This window comes from Colias philodice, chromosome 17 (genome assembly GCF_061535455.1).
Source record: "Colias philodice isolate Cphi_HAF_F1 chromosome 17, ilColPhil1 Martin Lab GWU primary, whole genome shotgun sequence".
NCBI lineage: Eukaryota > Metazoa > Arthropoda > Insecta > Lepidoptera > Pieridae > Colias > Colias philodice.
Genome location: NC_143102.1, coordinates 7,063,156 through 7,083,814, shown reverse-complemented (window position 1 = coordinate 7,083,814; position 20,659 = coordinate 7,063,156). Strand labels below are relative to the sequence as shown.

General features: G+C 33.8%; 2 protein-coding genes across 2 annotated transcripts in view; both read left to right on the top strand.

Annotated features, from left to right (window-relative positions):
- LOC149481155 (uncharacterized) overlaps nucleotides 1–8,426 on the top strand; it is a 31,287-nt gene extending 22,861 nt beyond the window's left edge. The window contains exons 30-35 of the mRNA XM_089705683.1: nucleotides 609–685; nucleotides 1,756–1,929; nucleotides 2,339–2,524; nucleotides 6,770–6,956; nucleotides 7,623–7,758; nucleotides 8,309–8,426. Of these exons, the coding sequence (XP_089561809.1) occupies nucleotides 609–685; nucleotides 1,756–1,929; nucleotides 2,339–2,524; nucleotides 6,770–6,956; nucleotides 7,623–7,758; nucleotides 8,309–8,360 (812 nt within the window). The 3' untranslated portion in view covers nucleotides 8,361–8,426. The remainder of the gene's footprint in view (nucleotides 1–608; nucleotides 686–1,755; nucleotides 1,930–2,338; nucleotides 2,525–6,769; nucleotides 6,957–7,622; nucleotides 7,759–8,308) is intronic.
- Nucleotides 8,427–12,337: 3,911 nt separating this feature from the next.
- LOC149481154 (uncharacterized) overlaps nucleotides 12,338–20,659 on the top strand; it is a 28,592-nt gene continuing 20,270 nt past the window's right edge. Inside the window, exons 1-2 of the mRNA XM_089706152.1 lie at nucleotides 12,338–12,768; nucleotides 17,910–18,812. Of these exons, the coding sequence (XP_089562278.1) occupies nucleotides 17,926–18,812 (887 nt within the window). The 5' untranslated portion in view covers nucleotides 12,338–12,768; nucleotides 17,910–17,925. The remainder of the gene's footprint in view (nucleotides 12,769–17,909; nucleotides 18,813–20,659) is intronic.

Here is a 20,659-nt window from a genome sequence, read left to right as displayed (position 1 = left end):
ACCTTGCCCTGAGGCGTTCCATGTAAGGCTTGAAGTGCAAGCGAGAGCGCGGAACGAGCGACAAAGAAGCACAATCGGACGTTGTCACGTTCAACTATCGTCAGTAAACCGACTTTACAGACAACCAATTTTTTGTTTAGTCTATGGACAGTAAAAAAAAGTAAAGTATAGATGCTTATTAATTGTTTACTAGAATGTTATCTAATGTGTATTTTTTGCTTGATGATTCCAATTTATGAACAGTTGATGAATGAAAGATAACTTTTTGCATACGATTTTAGGAAAAAAATGAAAGAGAATTTTTTAGACCTTTAAAATATTAAAAATACATTATAGTTACTACCACTACACAGTATATTATCAGTAAATTGATTCAAACTAAAATGTAACGAAATATAAAAACTATTTTTTTTTATTCCAACAATAGCAAAATATGTTATGACCATCGACCAGTGGTTGTATGGTCGATGGTTATGACTCTACAGTTTGATTATATTTTAAGAACTCCAACATTAACACATGGATTAATAATAATGAAAAGATTTGACTCGTGTAGTTTAAACCATTGCAGTTAAATAATTTATATTAAGTATGTAAATCTGTTTCAGGAATCAACGTGTTAGACAAAACACACTCGGAAGTTGTGAAAATAGCTCATTCTGGCTCGGAAATTCTGGAATTAGATGTGAGTAATTTGCACTTAAATATCTTGTTAATAATATTATGAGGCAAGAGGAATGGTTACGTATTCGCAAAGATATAATTCATAATTAATAAGAATAATAATTACTGCGTACTTTAAAGGTTTCAATGAAGCCCTGTAAATTAAAACAAAACAAACGTGACGTAATGAATAATTATTGATATTTAGTTTAACTATAATCAGGAAGAAATTTAAAAACAAAAACATGTAAAGTCAAAAAAAATATATGGAAAAGCTAATTTTGATTATTTGCTCTATATTCTCTGTCAAACTAAAAAAAAATATGGTTGATACATTTCGGTACTGCAATTAGTTTCCGATTATTAATAAACGCACAACGCGATTTCCAATTCGATGGGGTGATATTGTGACGTCATCTCACAACTCACACTCACACACTTGCTCCGCTTGTCAGCTTGAACTTACATTGTCGTTCAGTACTATTGCGATTCACTAAGAAGCTGAAAGATACGCTACTACGACTAAGGTAGTCGTAGTAGCGTATCTTTCAGCTAGTCGTACTAGCGTATCTTACCGTGGTGAATGTGAATGGATTAATTACGATGATGATGATGACACATTTCCATAATGTACAGCTTATGTACCAGAATAAAACATAAGCTTTTTGCCTAGCGTTCCTCTACGGAATAAACAGCTAATTTCAAATAATAACTTAATTTGACTGAAAGTGTGAAAATTAGAGGTAACTTCGTGATTTATGTTTTTGATCGAACAGAATCCCTGAATATAATTATCATCTTATTTGATATCTATTTTATTTTTTAGACTTGGTTTTGAATATTACACGTTGATGCGTGTTGTTGTCTCATAGTTGTCTTTGGTAATTTTGCTTTATACCCCCTCTTGTACTATCCGCGAGGGGGGCTAGTGATCTGTACTACAGGTCTTTCACAGACCTATTTCAGACACTAGTCCTTCACAACGAAAATGCTACATACTTACATATTTAGTTCGTTTGTAATAGTTTTAAGTTGTGAAGGCAAATAAATGAACTTTTATTTATTTATCTTAATACCGTGCTCATGTACCAGGTGGCCAGAACATGCGAGGCGGTGGCCACACTAGCGCACGAGGGCGGGGGGGCGGCGCTGTACTCGGGCTACCTGTGGCGCGCCGCCGCCCGCCCGCACGCGCCGCTGCGCTGGACGCGCCGCTGGTTCGTGCTCAAGCGGGACAACTGCTTGTACTACTATAAGACCGACTCGGTGAGTAGTACACACATACACACACACACACAGACACATGTGCGTACAGAGTGATACTCACACACATGTACAAACACACACACAATATGAACAACAATCGTATTATATCTCACACATTAATGACCATCTTTTAGGATATGCATTAACTATATTTATTACCAGTTTTTATAACATTATTTGTCACCCAAAACTCTATTAAAAAAAAACCTTAAACTAAAATAATTATCTACAGTATAATTATTCCCGCTGCAGATACACAGGCACATGCGCGTTTACGATTAGAATTATTAATATTATTTAACGCGTGTAACAAAAAATCAATAATTTTGTCTCATCACTTCCAGCTTAAATTCATACCCATATATGTAAAACTTCAAAAACATATTGACTCTATAACATCTATTTACAGAGCATCCACCCCGTGGGCGCTCTCATGCTAGTGAACTACCAGCTCAGCGAGGAGGACGCGGGTCGGCCGCACGGGTTCCGGCTGCAGCGCGGCGGCGGCGCGCGTCTCCGCCTCGCCGCGGACTCGCCCGAGGCCTCCGCCAGGTGGCGCGCTGTACTCGCACACGCTATTGATGCGACCAATCAGGTAAGCACACATACATACATTACGTTGTTGAGACGCACACTCACATACACATTGGATGAAATGGACACGTTCGCGGTGCAATGTGGAAACACACACGCATATGACACTTGATTCGCTGAGAAAACGCATGTGGTCCCGCGTGGAAACGTACAAACGCACACACACACATGACATGCAGAGGACACGTACGTTTTACCGTGTCGAGATGCTCACACACATAGACACACATTACACGCAGAGGAAACGCATGCGGGACCGCCGTACTTGATATATTATAGAGAGCACGTACGCGGTACTGCGTGGAGACGCACACACACACACGTCATGATATCTATGATGAGAAAGAGGGTTGTTTTAGTCGGTATGGACAATAAGACCATGATCGAAACCGACATACCAGGTCGCAGACCTTGACCTGATATACTTAACAGTATTTTTTCCCTCTATAATAAAAAAAAGACGTGTAGCACTCGGGGACTGCCACGGTAAAGCTATTGCATAGCATGCCTTCAAGCCACGCCTCCGTGTCCGTCGGAGTGGGGAGCGTGAGGTTTTTTCGTTACGGAATTTCTCGATTCGTTCCCCGCGCTCAAGGCCCGCAATAGAAGCTATGCAATAGCTTAAAAAAACACACACACATGATACAGAGGATACATACGCTGTACCACGTCGAGATGCACCGACACATTAATATCTAATACATAACACGCAGAGGAAACGCGTATGCAACGCGTATAATAATTCGCGTGCTCTTTCAAACAGTCACAAATTCACACAAACAGACCCAGATGTTTTTTCCACATTCCTAATTGTTAAAACACCAAAATAGTAGAAGACAATATAACGACACGTTTACATGGGTACATGTGACGCACCGATGAAGAGATAAAACAAAGACAAAACAAAGGGTTGACCCACGGAATTACCTTAAAGTATCAGATTCATGGTCATACGACGTTGCATTGTAAACTGAAACAATATGAAATAATGGCCTTAGGAAATATCACATGATTCCAGAAAAACAAATCTGTTCGAAATGATGAAGAAACACGAATTTTATAAAACCTTTCAGAATATTTTCTTACCAAAAATATTTTTACTAGCTGCGATTCGCGGTTTCACCCGCGTGGCTCCGCTCCTGTAAATATAAATATGTATATACAGCCTTTCTCGATAAATGGGCTATCTAACACCGAAAGATTGTTTCAATTCGGACCATTTTAATTATTATCCAATGAAAAACATGCATTACAATAGCTAATAGCTATTATTATTCGAATATTTCTGCAATGCAACAATATTCACGGTTTCCAATTTGAGGCAAAGCTCTATACTCTACATTAAGAAACTTAAGTTTGCGACAGCGATCACGAGATGTCACTTTATGAAAAATCGTGGTAGAGTCTGTACTATTAACTATTCTGTGGTAGAGTAGAAAAATTAGAATCATTTTTTTATTTCAATCAATTTCTATGACACTATCAATTTGGTAAGAATCACCTAAATAGAACAAACAAACAGATCATAATTAATAATACATCTGTTACTATAAATACTAAAATTATGTCAAAAGTACCTACAAGATGGCGTTACTCAGTTTTGTCTTTGTCTCGTTCACACGTGGAAACTTAAGCATTTGTGATCATTTTTGGTTGCATATTAGTTCTAATACTGAAACATAGATGTCACTAATTATACAATTTGGTATTTTACGTAATACATTTCATTACATTGTATTATAATCATATTAATATAGTTCAACAATAAGATATTGATGTTATTACAAACAAGAATAATTGTCCGTATTTAAGCAAAAAGGAACCACCCAGCAAAAACGCACTTCTGAGATATCAAAGGATTTACAAAAACATTTGCAGCTCTGTTAGATGAAGTAAAATTAAAATTTATTTTATTTAAATTCATTGATAAATTACTTATTTAAGTATGTGTATATAAATTTGCTCTGAATATTCTTAAACTTTCTAGATAATTAAGAAAATGTGCATGTGGTTCCTTTTAACATTTATCAATTGATAGGTTTTCTCTTATACAAAAAGGAACCACATCCCAGGGATTTAATGATATAAATGAAACTATGTATTTATAATATCGTAATTAAAGCTTTAATTAATAAAATATATAAAATAATACTTATATAGGACGTTCATTCCACGTTATCATCAAATTGGATTTCGAAATCCACCGTGTCTAGTCCATCTATGTGGTCTTCTATTGCATCATCACTAATGAGACCGTTATAAAAACTGTGCATCTTGTGGAATGAGATGTAATATGGACTGAATATATCGCTAGAAGGTGAAGAAAGCTTCTCCAGAGGCAGTGACGTATAAGGTTTTTCGTTATCTTCTGTAAGAAAAAAAAAAAAGCTTTAAATCAAAATAATAAAGCCGCGTGGCTTTTATACGTAGGTAGGTATATGGCGACAGCAAAATATTATTAGTTCTTATAAAACAGTGGCAACCCTAGCAAAAAATTAAATAAACTTGTTAAAATTTTGAATTTCGCAGGGAAGGGCCTTGTTCCGGTCAAAACAGTAGCCGCGCGAGTTTTAAAATCAAACAAATAATTATATGCGCTGAATGATGTGGCTGAATGTACTGTACTGAATCTGAATCTAAACGTATTTTACCAAAATAGTAGGTACCTAGATCATCGACAGTTATTTTTAAAACAGGGTTTAGACTTTAGTAGTTTCATCTCACAATGACAGATGAATCGTAACAAAATGATCTCTTAATTCGACTCGCCGCGCCTTCGTGAACAACGACATTGTCGTTAAAATACGTAAATCCACAGAGGATTCCTCTTGTACTTACTTAATGAACTATCTTCTTAAAATCACACCACAATCGGGAATGAATCAAAAGTGGATAAAGCGTACCTGCATCTCAGATTCAATAAGTACTTAAATGCATTAAATAAAACTACTTACGCGTTGTATCTTCATTATTATCTTCGGTGTTCGTCTCCAATGCTTTTCTTACCAATTGCTTGCTTATTTATTTATTACTAAACATTTTCACATTTAATTTTAAAGGTAATTTACAAAAACAATAGAACTTACTTCGCGGAGGAAAAAAACACCGTCACGTATTCGAACTACTTCGCTGAATGTCACCTATATTGTCAGATGTTCGACGTTTTACTTAAAAAATTGGAGTTTTGCACTTAAGTAATGAAATACGTTGTTTAAAGATGAGAAGCATTGTAACAAGTCAAGGCATTTGGTTCCATATAGCGATGATGGGTTTCAGAATGTTTTACAATATTTATTTATGCATAATAGAACCGAATGCTTGTGGTTTTATTTTGCAATAAAAAATTACAATTAAATTATGTATTTATTTTACGCATAACCATACCACAGAAACCTGGTTCCATTTTGTGTATTAAAAATAATTGTTATTAATAGAAATATGTGTAATGTATAATGGTACCAAGTAGGTGTGGATCTGTTTTGTATAAAATGACATGATAGTAATATCGTTTATTTGTTTGAACAAAGCAGTCCCGTGGTGCTGTGGTTCGGTTTTGCTTAATATGGTATTATTCGTTGTTGCTGGTGGTTCCTTTCTGCTTTTAGTATACCTTGTTTCCAACGTAAAAATCATGTGGTTCTTGTTTGTATAAGAATTTAGACCACTTTTGAATGAGTATTCTTCAATAAAAGTAAAAAACGAAATTTGTCGAGTGGTTCCATTTTGCATAAATACGGACAATTGTATGTAAAGGAATTAGGTTGTAATGGTTTATTGTTATTGATAAGTTCAGTGTAGCATTCGAAAGTCGTTCAATTTTGGAGGTCGCGTATTTTTGTTACCGACTTGCATTTTGAAGAATAAATGCTTAGCTCTGTATTCGTAGTAAATTCTTAAACAGGATTTTTTTTTTTGAAATTGTAAAACATTTACAAATTAGTAGTAATTTAAATAACATTCGTCAATCTGAATAATTGTAAATGCATCGAATAAACTATGTACCAGTTTAATGTTTGAGGGGAGGGTTTAAAAAGTGAAAGAGGGTAGAGCTAAAATATTTGAGTTTTTCATAATAAACGAAATATCTTCTTTAATCTTAACTGTAAACAAATCTCGTAAAGTATCATTTATTTTTTTGTGTAAAATAGTGTATCCAAAGCAACTCTTTAGAGCTTTTCATCAGTTTTATTATTTATTTAATTGTCTAAATACTTTTACCAATAAAATTCTAATTAATTTCAAACAGCGAGACGGCTGGCTCGAAGTGACAATACGGAACATGAAGCTGCCTCCTTCATCCATCCCTCGGCCAGATTGCTTCGGGTACCTCATGAAGCTTGGCTCCAAGTGGAAGTCGTGGGCCAAGCGATACTGCGTACTGAAAGATGCATGCCTATATTTCTATAGCGATGGGAACAGCAAGAGCGCGTTTGGTAAGTATTATTGTGGGAAAATAGATCTTATGGCTATGGGGATAAGTGTCAATATGAAACATGAAGCTCGGCTCCAAGTGGAAGTCGTGGGCCAAGCGATACTGCGTGCTGAAGGACGCGTGTCTCTACTTCTATAGCGATGGGAACAGCAAGAGCGCGTATGGTAGCGCGCGCGAAGTACTATTTCAAAATCTTATATAAAATTATAAAATTTATAAAAGTATTGGTAATCCAACACCAACAGGATATTCCAAACACAGTTTGCGCACTATTTATTTTATAATACACTTATGGCCTTCTGGCAGCAAGATCGTTCCAGAAAGTAATTTTCACATGATTAACAAATAAAGAAAAAGAGCATGTGTTATGTGTTAACACATAGATAGGATAGATTTTGTCCCGGAAATCCCACGGGAACGGGAACTGTGCGGGTTTTTCTTTGAAAATGCAGGAGAAGCCGCGGGCCGAAAGCTAGTAAATGAATATTTTTGAAGTGAAAACTTCTTTAGTGGCGTTGGGTATAAAATCGTCAGGACACGTGACCTGATCGAAAAAGCGTAAGACGGATGGATATCAAACATGCTCAACGTTAATAATCAAGTTTTCACTTCTGCCGGCACTCCCGTTTTTTTTCTATAACAAACCCTGTATCCATGTATTGTGTAGGCATGGCGTGCCTGCACGGGTACCGCGTGGCGGGGTGCGCGGCGGGCGGCAAGAAGTTCGCGTTCGAGGCCGCGCCCTCAGAGCCCAACCAGAGACACTTCTACTTCCACACCGAGTCCGAGATGGACAGGAAGCGGTGAGGCTTTTCACTAGTGATAGATAATTAGATAGTAGGATGCTGTGGGGATGGGATCTTGATTGGTTTTTAGTTTTATGACATTCAAATGGCTGTAAATAAAATTAAAATCATGATTTTCATATAAGAGATTTGTGAAGTCCGAGGTGGACAAGAGGAGGCTTTGAGTATAGATAGTGTGATGTTATGGGGTGGATGTTTCCTTAGTTTTTAGATTGATCATCATCATCGTCATCATCAGGCCGTATTGGTACGTTCTCGCTACTGGGACATAGGCCTCCTATGAGTGCTAGTTTAATACCAGGCAAATAAAAAGGATTTTTAAGGTTTAAATATATTTGAGATTCAAAGTCTTCGTGAAATTAAATAACGTATAATGAAGTTTCATAATCATAATCAATTTTTTAAAGAAACTTTCCATAAAGTAATCAGATCCTACAAGTACGGCTGTTTTACTTATCTTGTTTACTTATTTAAGTCCAGCAAAAGACTTCCTTCTCAAAAATACAATAATAATGATTTATTATATTCAAATATTCTTTTTTTACAGATGGATGGCAGCCCTAGAGTACTCAATAGACAGATGGATGAAGGCCGGTTGACGAACATATTTCATGTCGGATTCTTTCGAATTTGTATGAACATCGCAAATATAATTTTATTTTATGTTTTTGTTTTTTATTTACTTTTATTATTTTACTTTGTCGTTATTATACGTTATTTTAGTCGAGAATTGCTATTGACTCATCACATCTACGGGTAAAAATTTTATCAAGTATGATAAATTTTGTTAATCAACATAATATTATTATTATTACCTATGCATTTGGTTCGTGTCGGTTCTTTATTAAATATTATAGTATAATATATGATATTTGTATAGATAACACCCGTCCTAAAGTTTTACCTGCTAAACCGTATGGGGACAAAACACATTATTAAAAGCTTATAAATATATTTACGTTTTAAAATATTGTAAACAGAGAATTAGTAATCGTTAAGAAATTTTAGAATTTATTTATGAAGAATTATTATACATATAAATATTATATTCAATTCAATCTTTTGGAAATGATTCACTTTAAAAAACATAGCAACGACGCATCGAATAATATCTAAACATAGCTTAGTTTTAATAATGTCTTGTTGAAGAATAAAATAAAATATTTAAAAATTAGATATATTTATTGAAACTCATTGAAATATAGGTAGATAAAAATATCTAAACAAGAATTATAAAATGATTTGTAAAATTACTTTGATGTAATAAAGATAAATTGATTATTATCAATAATTCCGATGCAATCATTTTACTTTTACTGTGCCCATAAATGAGCGAAAGCCGTCTAAAGATTCTAAGAGAGGTTGGAAAGATCTATCCAATATAGAGACGAACCGAGAGGTTTTATTTATTTTTATTTAGAAATTTACTTATCTAATTTGATTTAAATTAAATATTTTCAGTCGAATAAAATCTATTTTAAACTAACCTATCTCTGTTTTATCAATTCTTTATCGCTATACCTATAAGAATGACAAAAACAAAAAACTTTGATTAGATTACGCAATATAAAGTGTATAACAGTAATAGGCAGAAAAAGGCTATCCAAATCCTTTTGATTGAAATTCGTTAAGATCTCATAATATGTATTTTGTCATAATTTATCTCCTATTATTTTTTAAAAGCTTTTACTTGATATACTTTGAGCAAAAACAATCACTTCAATTTTTTATCCTTACAATTAGAATAAAATATCTGTGCCAACGATAAAGCTCGACTCTTAAAAAACCTGGGATGATGGGGAAATTTTTCACCCTTTGAAAGAACTAAAATTAACATTTACCAGAAAAAAAATTGTCACGCTTTGATAACTTATTTTTATTACCTGAAAAGTTTCTCGATAAACCTATATTGCCAAATACATTGACAATACTAACAACTCTACCTTGAACTTTAAACAAATATGCATGCCCCAGTAAATAAATATTATACGAAAGTATCTTAAAATTTTAGTTTAGATATATAAATAAAATGGACTCTACTTTTTCCAGTCTTTTGTTTCCTGAAATTATTTTTATAAATAAGAGGATTCACATTTCTTGGCAATGAATAATGATCATTTGCTAGTATTATGGTTAGGGAGCCAGGTGCAAATTTGGTTAACTATTTCCTCTCAAGAGATAATTCGTCAGACGCATGAGAGTATAGTATTATAAAGCCTCGTGAACGTCAGCTGGTGCTCGGTTGGGGGGGTGCCTCCCACGCACATAGGAAAAAAAATACATTCATTCATTCATTTCCTCTCAGCTAAAAATTTGTCAAATTGTAGCTAACCCAATATCTCAACGAAAAAAAATAGTCAGCTGGTTACAACATGGTGTATTATACGTCAGCTGGTGTCTCGAACATGAAAGTTAAATTTAAAGAAAAATTTATTTTCCGTTATTTCCTCTCAAACAAAAATTTACCTGATGATACCTTATATGTAACTGTGGATAAATATATATGTCAGCTGGCTGTATCTTGGTGGAAAAACCGTCAGCTGATACGGGAGGCTACAACCGCTCTTCCCCCCAACCGAGCTCCAGCTGACGTTCACGAGGCTTCATAATACTATACTTTGATGCATTTTACTAATTACCGCTTGAGAGGAACTTGGTCATAAAATCTGCTGCTGGCTCCCGGACCATTAAAACTTAAAACAACTTATTGAATTACATTTTAAACAGTAGAACCTCTTTTTGAGCGAAACAGTTATAGAGTTTTCCACCTATAGATATGGAGCATAAAATAAATAATAATTCTCTCTCGAAGTAATTGTGCAGGACACTGCGTTTACGTCTTAATAATTCTATTTTAAAACAAAAGGATGAAATTTATAAACTCATGTTATTTACTGTTGCAATTTAATTATATTTGCGTAAAAATAATCAGATTTAATTAAAAGTTATAATTATAAACGGTCTTTAAATTTACACTGAATTTTATTTAATTATTTTCATAACGAGTATAGACCATTTTCAATACCAAAGTATTTTATATTAAATAATTCATAAATAGTATAAATACATGATCTTTGTGCTGTTGGAACAATCTCGGCCATGACTTTTTAAAGATGGTTTACATTACTTCTTCGAATAAACTATACGTGAAGACTTATAAAATATATTACCTATATTACGAATATTTACCAAAACTAAAACTTATCAGTAGTTGTTATGATGGAGGAATAAGTGGATCATTGATATTTGTAGAAAATATATAATTTAGATATAGATAGACATTGTGTGCAAATGTGTCATCAAAAATGTATAATTTAGACGCCAAAATGTAGAGTCAGATTTATAAGCTTTTACAAATAAGTTGTTAATTGTATTGATGTGCCAATATAGGAAATAAAGAATATGTATTACATATTATTCATATTAAGTTGTTCTTTTTTGAAGTTTTAAATTTTATGTGTACCTACTAAGTGTTAACGATTTCGATTTCATTACGGTACATGTGATACCTGTGTACATATTCATAAAAATACGTTTTTCATGTATTGTAAAATGATTTTAAATATATTAAACGATGCGATGAGTATTCGATATTATTGTTAAATACCCTTAGATTGTGGTCCATATTAGGTGACTATTAAATAGTGCATTAAAATTGATAAATAATAGGAAAGAATAATCGAAGTGAAATTGTATATAGTTAATGTTTAAAGCTCAAATATATATAAATAATAAATAAAAAAGACTTGTTAACAGACTTCGTAAATGCTTTCTAGAGTAGCCTTTTACAATAGTGAGTGTTTTAAAATTATTGAGCGTGAGACGTAAGGTACGAATTCGAAGAGATATTAAGATTATAAAGAATATAAATGCACGTTAACATAAAATATTAATTACATAATGATTTTATTCATATTTAATAGATTTATCGATATTTAAAATACAAGATGTAATATGTGTTCATAAGAGAATATTTAAACGAATGGAAATTTCAATGTCCTTACTTAAGTTCTTTAATATTGTCTTTTTAATTACAGTTTAGCATAATTTTACGATACGACTATGATATCAAGTTTATTTACATCACCACTTTAATAATATTGTACCTAGGTTTTCTATGTGTTGTAAGTCATTTTGTAACAGAAATAAAAAAGAAAATGGAAATGGTTACACTCGGCGTTGGAAAATTATTGAATGTTACGTTAATGTGGACAATTTTTGAAATTTATGTGATTGTAAAAATAGATTTCGTTGTAATAAATTATGAAAAATACACAATTCGTTTTATTTGAATCCCTCATTCATGTTTGGAATTTATCGAATCCTAGGCTCTTGATAATTTGAAAGGTAAAGAATACATATTTTTTCAATTATTAGCGAGTGGGAACAAAATCCACGTGGAACCAAACATTCGAGGGTGGCGTTAATTTACACGACTTATAAGCTACTAACACGTAAAATAAACAAAACAACGATATCCTTCCCTTTTTATTGCCTTCGAAGTAAAAAGTAAGGCTGCGTCGGGCGGGCGCGGGGCGCGGCGTGCGGGGCCGCTACGGGAGCGCTACTGCCTCCGACGACGTGGGCACAGTAGTACGCGCACTCTACGCCTCACCGCCGCGCGCCTGCGCACACGCATTCGCTACGCCTGACTCTACAACCACAAAATGAGTGCAACACACATAACTATATGAGCGGATTACAGTGCAAAAACTCGAACAGTGATGTGATGATAGTGTATCGATGATTAAAACATCTCGTGTCGGTAATAACTCTTCGCCAGTGTCTATTAACTGTTTTATGGCCTGTACAGTGCGTCTATTGTTGTGTGCACATCCACTAATCTCCTATTCACCTGTTGGAGTCACTGTGGTTAGACTGTGTAATGTGACAAAAAATTGCAATGAACCTTTGTTCCACGCGGACCCTCGGTTTGTAAACTGTGGACGACTACCTGACTTCTGAGGGTAGAAGTGTCTAGTGATCGATCGGACGACCCGTCGACTTGTGAGTCCTTTTTTTATATAATACGTAATTTAATACAACGGATGTGGAATAAATTGGGTAGGCAGGGTGCGCTTTACGTCGCTACCTGTTTTATTTTCATAGTCATATGTTCACATCCTACTAGTTCGTGACTGCGCCATGCATGTTTATTATTTTATTATAAAAATACCACCCAAGAAAACGATACCTTTTATAACGGTCTGCGGTTAAATGCTATTGTTCTTTTTGTTATGCCTCGTGCCACTGTGTTACAGTAATTACAATTATCAGTAGCCTCATTGTCTTGTGGAAAATTATGAGGTGCTAATCTCTATTATTTAAGAGCTTAACAGATTAACATTTAAAACAGTTTCTGAAATGCTAAAATTATTTACAGTTAAATTGTTTTCAGATTTTAAATTATTGTTTTTGATATAAAATATGCATAGAGATTCGTTGAATATGAAAAAAATTGTAGAGCGCGCATGCGCTTATGTCTACATGCATGTTAAATGCCTTATTAAATATGTATTCACTTGGTTTCATCGTTTTATAAAAGCTATTCAAAGAGCCAATGTTTTATGTAAGTTTATTTTTGTATGCAAAGGCTTGCACGCGGTATAAAGCAAGGCTTCTCGTTAACGTGTAATGGACACCGGCAAGTTTCGAGTTTGCGGTTATCGACCGCCTGCGTTTTGTTTTGTACAACTACCGTCATTGACAAGGTGACCAAGGAGACATTGTGTCATTTGTATATGTAACTACAGCTTGTAAATATGTTCACGCTAACGAATTACAGTAATGTTAGTAAAAACTCTAATGTAGAGCCGATAGAGTTGATTCATTAGTTTTTAAATGTATTTCCTTACTATTTCATTTAATTGTAGAGTTGTAATAGCTCATTTAAGTTTGCTCCTTAATCTAGACTTTTACTCATAGGGAAAATAAAAGTATATTTATAATTCATTATGTAGCTTGATAGGATAGAATGCCTCATGGCTCTACATCAGGATAATAAAAATCGACCCATCTCATCTATTAAATATAAAAATTCGCAATTAAATTATAAATGCCAGATGTTAATAATAATAACTTGTATCATAGTTGTCATTCGATACGATTAAACAATTTAATGGGCAACCGCTTACGCAGCTGACTTTTATGCTCCAATAAAATATGCAGGTGATTTTACTATGCAATGCTATCACAAATTGCCTTAACACCGATTGACTAGCACATCTGCCCTTTAAGCCCAGTAGCATGCTTTTTGTAACGAAAAGTTTTTTTGGAAATTAGAAAGCTGTACGTTTATCAGCTCTACAAATCAATAACACATGGTTGTGGAGTTTGGTTCAGCTTTTGTAGTCGTTTTTACAGTGTCATTGCATCAAATAATACGTAACTTATTACCTCTAGTATAATCCGTATTTGATTAAGATTATTTCATAACACATCGCTGTAAATGCATTTGAAGAAACCTTCATTTCCTCAACTTTTGAAGTGCACAAAGGAAAGTAAATAAACCTTGTCCCATGTTTGAATAGGATTGTTTGCCTCTACATAGAGGTGTCTGCTCATACAACACAGTAGAAACGTGCTCAGTACCAGCAAATGGTAGTTAATCTGTACATTAACTGATAATGTAATCTAATCTGACATATGCTTCGTTATTGCTTATCATTACAACAGCAACCTTGCGGCACCAAAAAAGAATTCCACGTAAAATACCATTAAACCTAATTGTATCCCATATACCAATTCGGTATTTGTACATCAAGATTGTTTGATTTTGATAAGTGATAATCAAATATCAAGATAAAAATTTAATAATCAGGCCAGTTATTAATAAAAGAGGAAAGGGACTTCCTAAATTCTCTTTCATCAATGCCGCCACTTTAATAGGTTAATTGCACTATGAATGATAATGTTAGATATCATAAGTAGCGAAATGCAATTCCACTATAGTTGCAGTAGTATCCTGTCATATAAGACACTTGTTATTTTGATAATATTTCTTTTAAAGTGAACGTCTTAAGACTTTCTTAAATAAACAATATTGGTCTTACCACAAAACAATTTAAACACAGTCTAACTTTAAACCAGGGATCTGTCACTTTAATTGTTGTCTATGTGAAATACGAAAAAACCATATTAAAGAGAACCCGCGCTTAAAGTTAAACCCTGTCTAAAGTTTTTTGTGGTAAGACAGTATCAGTTCTACCACGCTATAATGTAGGTTCAGTGTGCTGCTACATGAAAAACAAGATTTAGTCTACGCAAGGAGGATGGATTAATATATTATGTGAGTTTTGCTTCACGTAGTTTATAACATTAAAAGGCAGGTCATTTTCATAAAAAAATGTTCATAAAAATAGTTAATAATAATTTACACCCTATATAATTTGTCACGAGAATATACTAAAATCTAAAATTCCCTAAATGCCGTCATTTATACGTTATTTTAATTAAGAAAACGAATACAATTAAAAAGTAAAATCAAAATGATGTTGCTGATGAGTTATCTTATTTATTACATGTGCAAAAATATTTAAAATCACAAGTCAACAACCCCAAGTTACCCATTAAAAACAAATTAACGAACTGGAGCGGGGACGGGTTCCGAAAACCGTTGATTTAAAGCTTGTACCGAATTGAGGAACCCAGATAATCTGATTCTGCGTATATACCTACCACCTGACTCCGTAATATTTATTATCCTTACCATACATTTTTATGCATAAACAAATCAAGATTAAAATATGTTTATGATTCTCACGGTTACATAATGCATGATACCTTTAATATGTTAATAATAGTCAATCTGTATAAAATCCAGATTGAAATGAAATATTCAGTGTGAATTCGCAGATAGACTACAAGTGTGTAGAGGCAGATCTCGATCCATAAATTTTCATACGATTTAATAGGACAATTTCAATTTATAATTAGCTCTATCGTGTACACTATATCTTTGCTCATTAAAAATACAACTTGTATGTCAATAAAGATTAGAGGTAGAATAACGTAGATGACGTCGTTTTACTAATATTGTAAAACTTTTTAATGATTGTCACATTTTAGCTACTTTTGTAAGAAATCCAGGTACGTACGTACCGTTTAGTATCATATTATGATTTTTTTTTGACGAAGAATTTTTTGATTTTCCGAAAACAACCAAAACGTTTTCTAATACTGTTTCTCTATCGATGTCGTCGATTATAAACATGTATAATAACATATCCAATTTTATGTCTCTAAAAAATGTTTACGTCTATCATTACACTTAAAAAACTATTACTCACTATAGCTCTTGCATACATTTTCATATCTTAAGATCCCCGGACCAAAAGAGAGATAAAAGTAGTTTTACAGCTTTAGAGCAAGTAAGATGGTAGAAACTCGATCAGCCGTTGCCTAAGTGTGAGTGAGAGGTGGATATCAATGCTATGGGAGTGAAGGAGACGGTGAATCAGAAGGCTTTTACGGTAGAACGGACAACATGCAGTGAAATGTAGCCCCGGTACGCTCGCCTTTTCCATCTCGCTTGAATAAATTGATTCTAAGATTAATCTTTATTTACTTGCTGTAACTTATCTTTGGGCTTGTTTTATTTTTAAACGCATTGTGATACCGTACCCTGAGTGTCCGCCGTGCGATGTTTACTGACCTTAAATGATATTAAGTGATCATTCGCATTTGGCTTCAAGGGGTATTAATAAATAATTCGTTGTTTTAATTAACTTTTTAAATAACAACACATTAATTTTATAAGACTATCTTTAGAATAATATGCATAGAAGAAATGTACACCGGAAAGCTAAAGACAACATCGTTTATTAAGCGCAAGGCAGTAAATACGGTGAAGATGTTTTATTGTCACGAGCCATGATGTTCCTTTCAGTTGGGAACAGTCGGACAAATCGTAAATCTCAGAATAGCAATCTTTTCAGTGGTTATTACTGTTGAACAAACAAAACGGTCTAACACTTGTCCCAGCTTCTTAAATTACCAAATATAAAGCCATAATTTCCAAATAAAAAATATCAAGAATTTTCATGCAAATCACCGAATCCATTTAAATTATATATATTAAAAATATTTAGAGAATAAGCAATTAATAAACGACAGGGCAATATTTTATGTTCGTTATTTATTATCGAAATAAGTTTAAGAAATATCTCGTATAAGCTATCGATAGCGACGTATCAAATATGGACGTATATGTCTTTCGGAGCCGAAATCCGGTCGTCATTAACATTTCCCGATATCACCAGAAGCTAAGAAACGATACTATTCTGTATAAACTGTTGAATGATTCATGAGATACAGAATCCATTAACATAATTATAAAGTTTGTAAATAAAGCAAAACAATGAAATACGTTTATGGATTTGTTAGAAGATGGTAATGCAAAAATAAAAGTGTAAAGAGGAAACATTAATGTTATTTTTAGCGAAGATAGTTTTCTTGTTATATACAAGTACATTTAATGTTATTAAAGCTTAAATTTTTGTTAAAATACTTCTCAAAATCTCCAAATATCTAACAGTTATATTTGTGCCTCATTAATTGGAAAATCTTTCATTAACTAGAAAGGTAGAAGAGCCAATAAAACTTTCGAAACAAACACTTAACTCTGTTTGACAATAGAAATTGCTATCCATCCGCGAAAAGTGAAGCCCAGTTGTGAAAAAGCGTAGGTGGATCGCGTGAGAAATGATACGGTTCCATGGTAATAGCCAAGACAATAAGCTACTTAATTAAACATGTGTCTCGATCCATAAATCTAAATGTTCAGCACCTGTAAGTGTCGAGTTAGCGAACTAAACTCATATCGTTAGCCGAGGAGCGAGTGAGAGCCGTAAAGATAAGAATCAAGTGTAGCTGTGGGTTGTCGCGACCAGTCGGCTAAATAACCACGGTTTTATAGACAATCTTATTATTCATGACTTAACATCGACATCTAAATTTTGGGAGTATTATGAATGTGTAGTCTAAACAAAACTTTACTGCCCTTTATGCATGCTATTAAGATTGAAATTTAAATACGATTTACATATCTAAATGCAATGTACATTTTTAGTTTTAGTGTAATAATATAACGCCATTCATCAACATTTTAAAGTTATCTTAAAATTAATCTGAGCTTGTTTTTATTTCAGATGACTTGAAGACGTTATGTCGGATACTAGTGGAAACGCAACTGTAGTAACAAGGGCGTCAACACCTCGCCCAGTACCCGATAGTCCTGTCAATGCTCCATTGCGCTCCAGACATGATCAGTTCCTCGCGAGCTCAGCTGAAAGGGCGGCGCAGAGACCCTCGTCAAATGGCAGAAACCCTGCAAACTTTGACTCACCACCACTACCATACCATAGACAGATGACCACGGGTGCTCTCCTAACATCTACGCATAGAGAATCATCTGCTTTTGTTCCTGTTGTACCAACCAGAGCAATGCATCCCGTTATGTACCCTAATGAAATGCATCCAGCATTAATCCCTTCAGAAATTATCGAACGGGAACGTATGCTGGATAGAGAAAGACCTGAACCTTCTAAAGGTTCACCGGATAGAGCTTCTGGAACATTCAATAAGAGAAATTCATTCGACTTGATGGCTATGATGGTTGAAAAGAGAAAAGAAGTGGCTCTTAGAGAGGCAGCGGCTGCGATGCTCTTACCTCACCACAGGACATCATCAATTGAAGGAATGATTTCGGATGGATCATCGCAGCCTCCTATTTATGGCCCTCCGGGAGCTTTTCTTGGTGCACCGGGGCCGTCACCTACAGCAGCGAATAGTTTCAATTTTCCTGGGGCAGGATTATTTCCACCGGGAGCTGGTCCTCATCAAATGCATCCACACCTCGACAGACGATTATTGCGCGCTCCTGGCAGAGCGTCTAGACCGAAGAAGCAGTTTATATGTAAATTCTGTAATCGACAATTTACAAAGTCATACAATTTACTGATCCACGAGAGGACGCACACAGATGAGAGACCTTACTCCTGTGATATTTGTGGAAAAGCTTTCAGACGACAAGATCATCTACGGGACCACAGGTTAGTGTTACAAATTTGTTTTATTCAACTTAGTCGACACTTTATTAATGCAACAATACTTGTACAATGTACATGTATTACTACAAAAACATACTCAATAATAAAAGCTATTCCTGTACCAACCGTAGCTTTTTCCGTCTTTAATATTCTGCTACTGCTTTTGCAATTTATTTTATAAACGTTAATTATAAGGCTGGTATCTATTAGTACACATATTAATTTTCTACAACACTGATCCTAGTAAGTAAACAACCAATTTATATGCACGCAACAGGCAGCCGGTGTAACTCAAGTTGCAGATGTTAACCCGAGTGTGGCCGCATCCGCCGCGATACTAGGAAATTGTTCATTTATAAAACTTTTAAATCGTAGTATGCTTCTAGGAATCTTATCTTGATAGAATATTTTAAGCTACACGGTGTTAGTGCTATGCTTTCATGGTTCACGTTATGGTTGAAAAAAATAAATTACGACTGGTGTTATATGCAAGATTTTTTTCACGTAATGTGCTTTTCCGTACCATACATTTTGTTGGATATACGCAGACAGATACATACCTTAACATAATAACTAAAGCTATACTTTTGATGAGAAATTAAACTCGTTTATTCAGTATAAGAGAAGATCTCCTTAAAAAATTTAATTAATCAATTTTAAAAAGTTCCCACAACGTAAATCGAGCCGTCAATAAAATATAGATTTATTGTTTCTATAAAAAGCCAGGCGGTTCTTTCGTATTTAAAATAATAATTAATAGCATGTTTTATTACTTGTATACGTCAAATATATTGTATAGTTCCATAATATAGCTATGTATTAAAATTCTTATTTTAGTATAAATCTAATCCTTTGATATATTTAAATAAAAAATATTACGTCTTTCATTTGGTCATCGGCTTTAGTGATTTGAGGTTTTTAATATCTCAATAAAATCTACCTTTATACGTTATAACTTTGAATGTTACGAATGATTATGTCAAACTCTCTTTATTATTTAATACGTACTGTAAAGTCCTTTAACACCAAAAGGTTCATTTCGAGTGTTTTACATTTTTCCATAAGAGATATTTTTCATAGACTGTCACAGACAAATATATTGTAAACCTTGTGCAAAACTTCAATTCAAATAAAAGTAATCAATAGAGCTTATAATTGATTTTAAAATTACGCATTGCATTTGCCATCACATACAAAGATCTACAGAACGCTAGATTAGTTTTCATATTCACAAAGCGCTTACACAAAATAAATCTAATCCAAGCAACCGTTTTAGTTGTCAAGGTAATCCGAGATTAAAATTAAATTGCCATTCAATAAACCATTTCTGGTTTCCAATCAAAATATAAAAACGAAATCAAGCGTAGAGGAATCACGGACTTAGTGATTTTTGATGAATCTTAATACCCATTCGAGGCTTCGTCTCGCATTAGGTTACGCGTTTTTTACTCCGTCGTAATTAGTTTAAAAATGATGATTCATCCGTTTCTATTGGAGTCTGAGACGGTAATGGAAGTTGGTACGGTCAGAAAAAAAAAGATTATTTCCTCAATTTATACTCTTATGTCTTCAACGATCATTATGCTTACAATTTGAAATAATAATAAGTAGATTGTTCAAAGTCTTTTTCAATTACGTAATACGTATATAATTATTTACAAAATAGTTTTTTCGTCTATTGAATTTAACTTATAAGAAGAATAGCTTTATTATTTTAAAAGTATTCAATTATTACGAACTGTATGCGGTATTAAAATTTTATTATAATAACAAATGTTTTAGCCGCTCCTGTTTTGCTAACGCTACTTTATTCGATTGTGTTATTACTGAACTATTTCGTTTTTTTTATG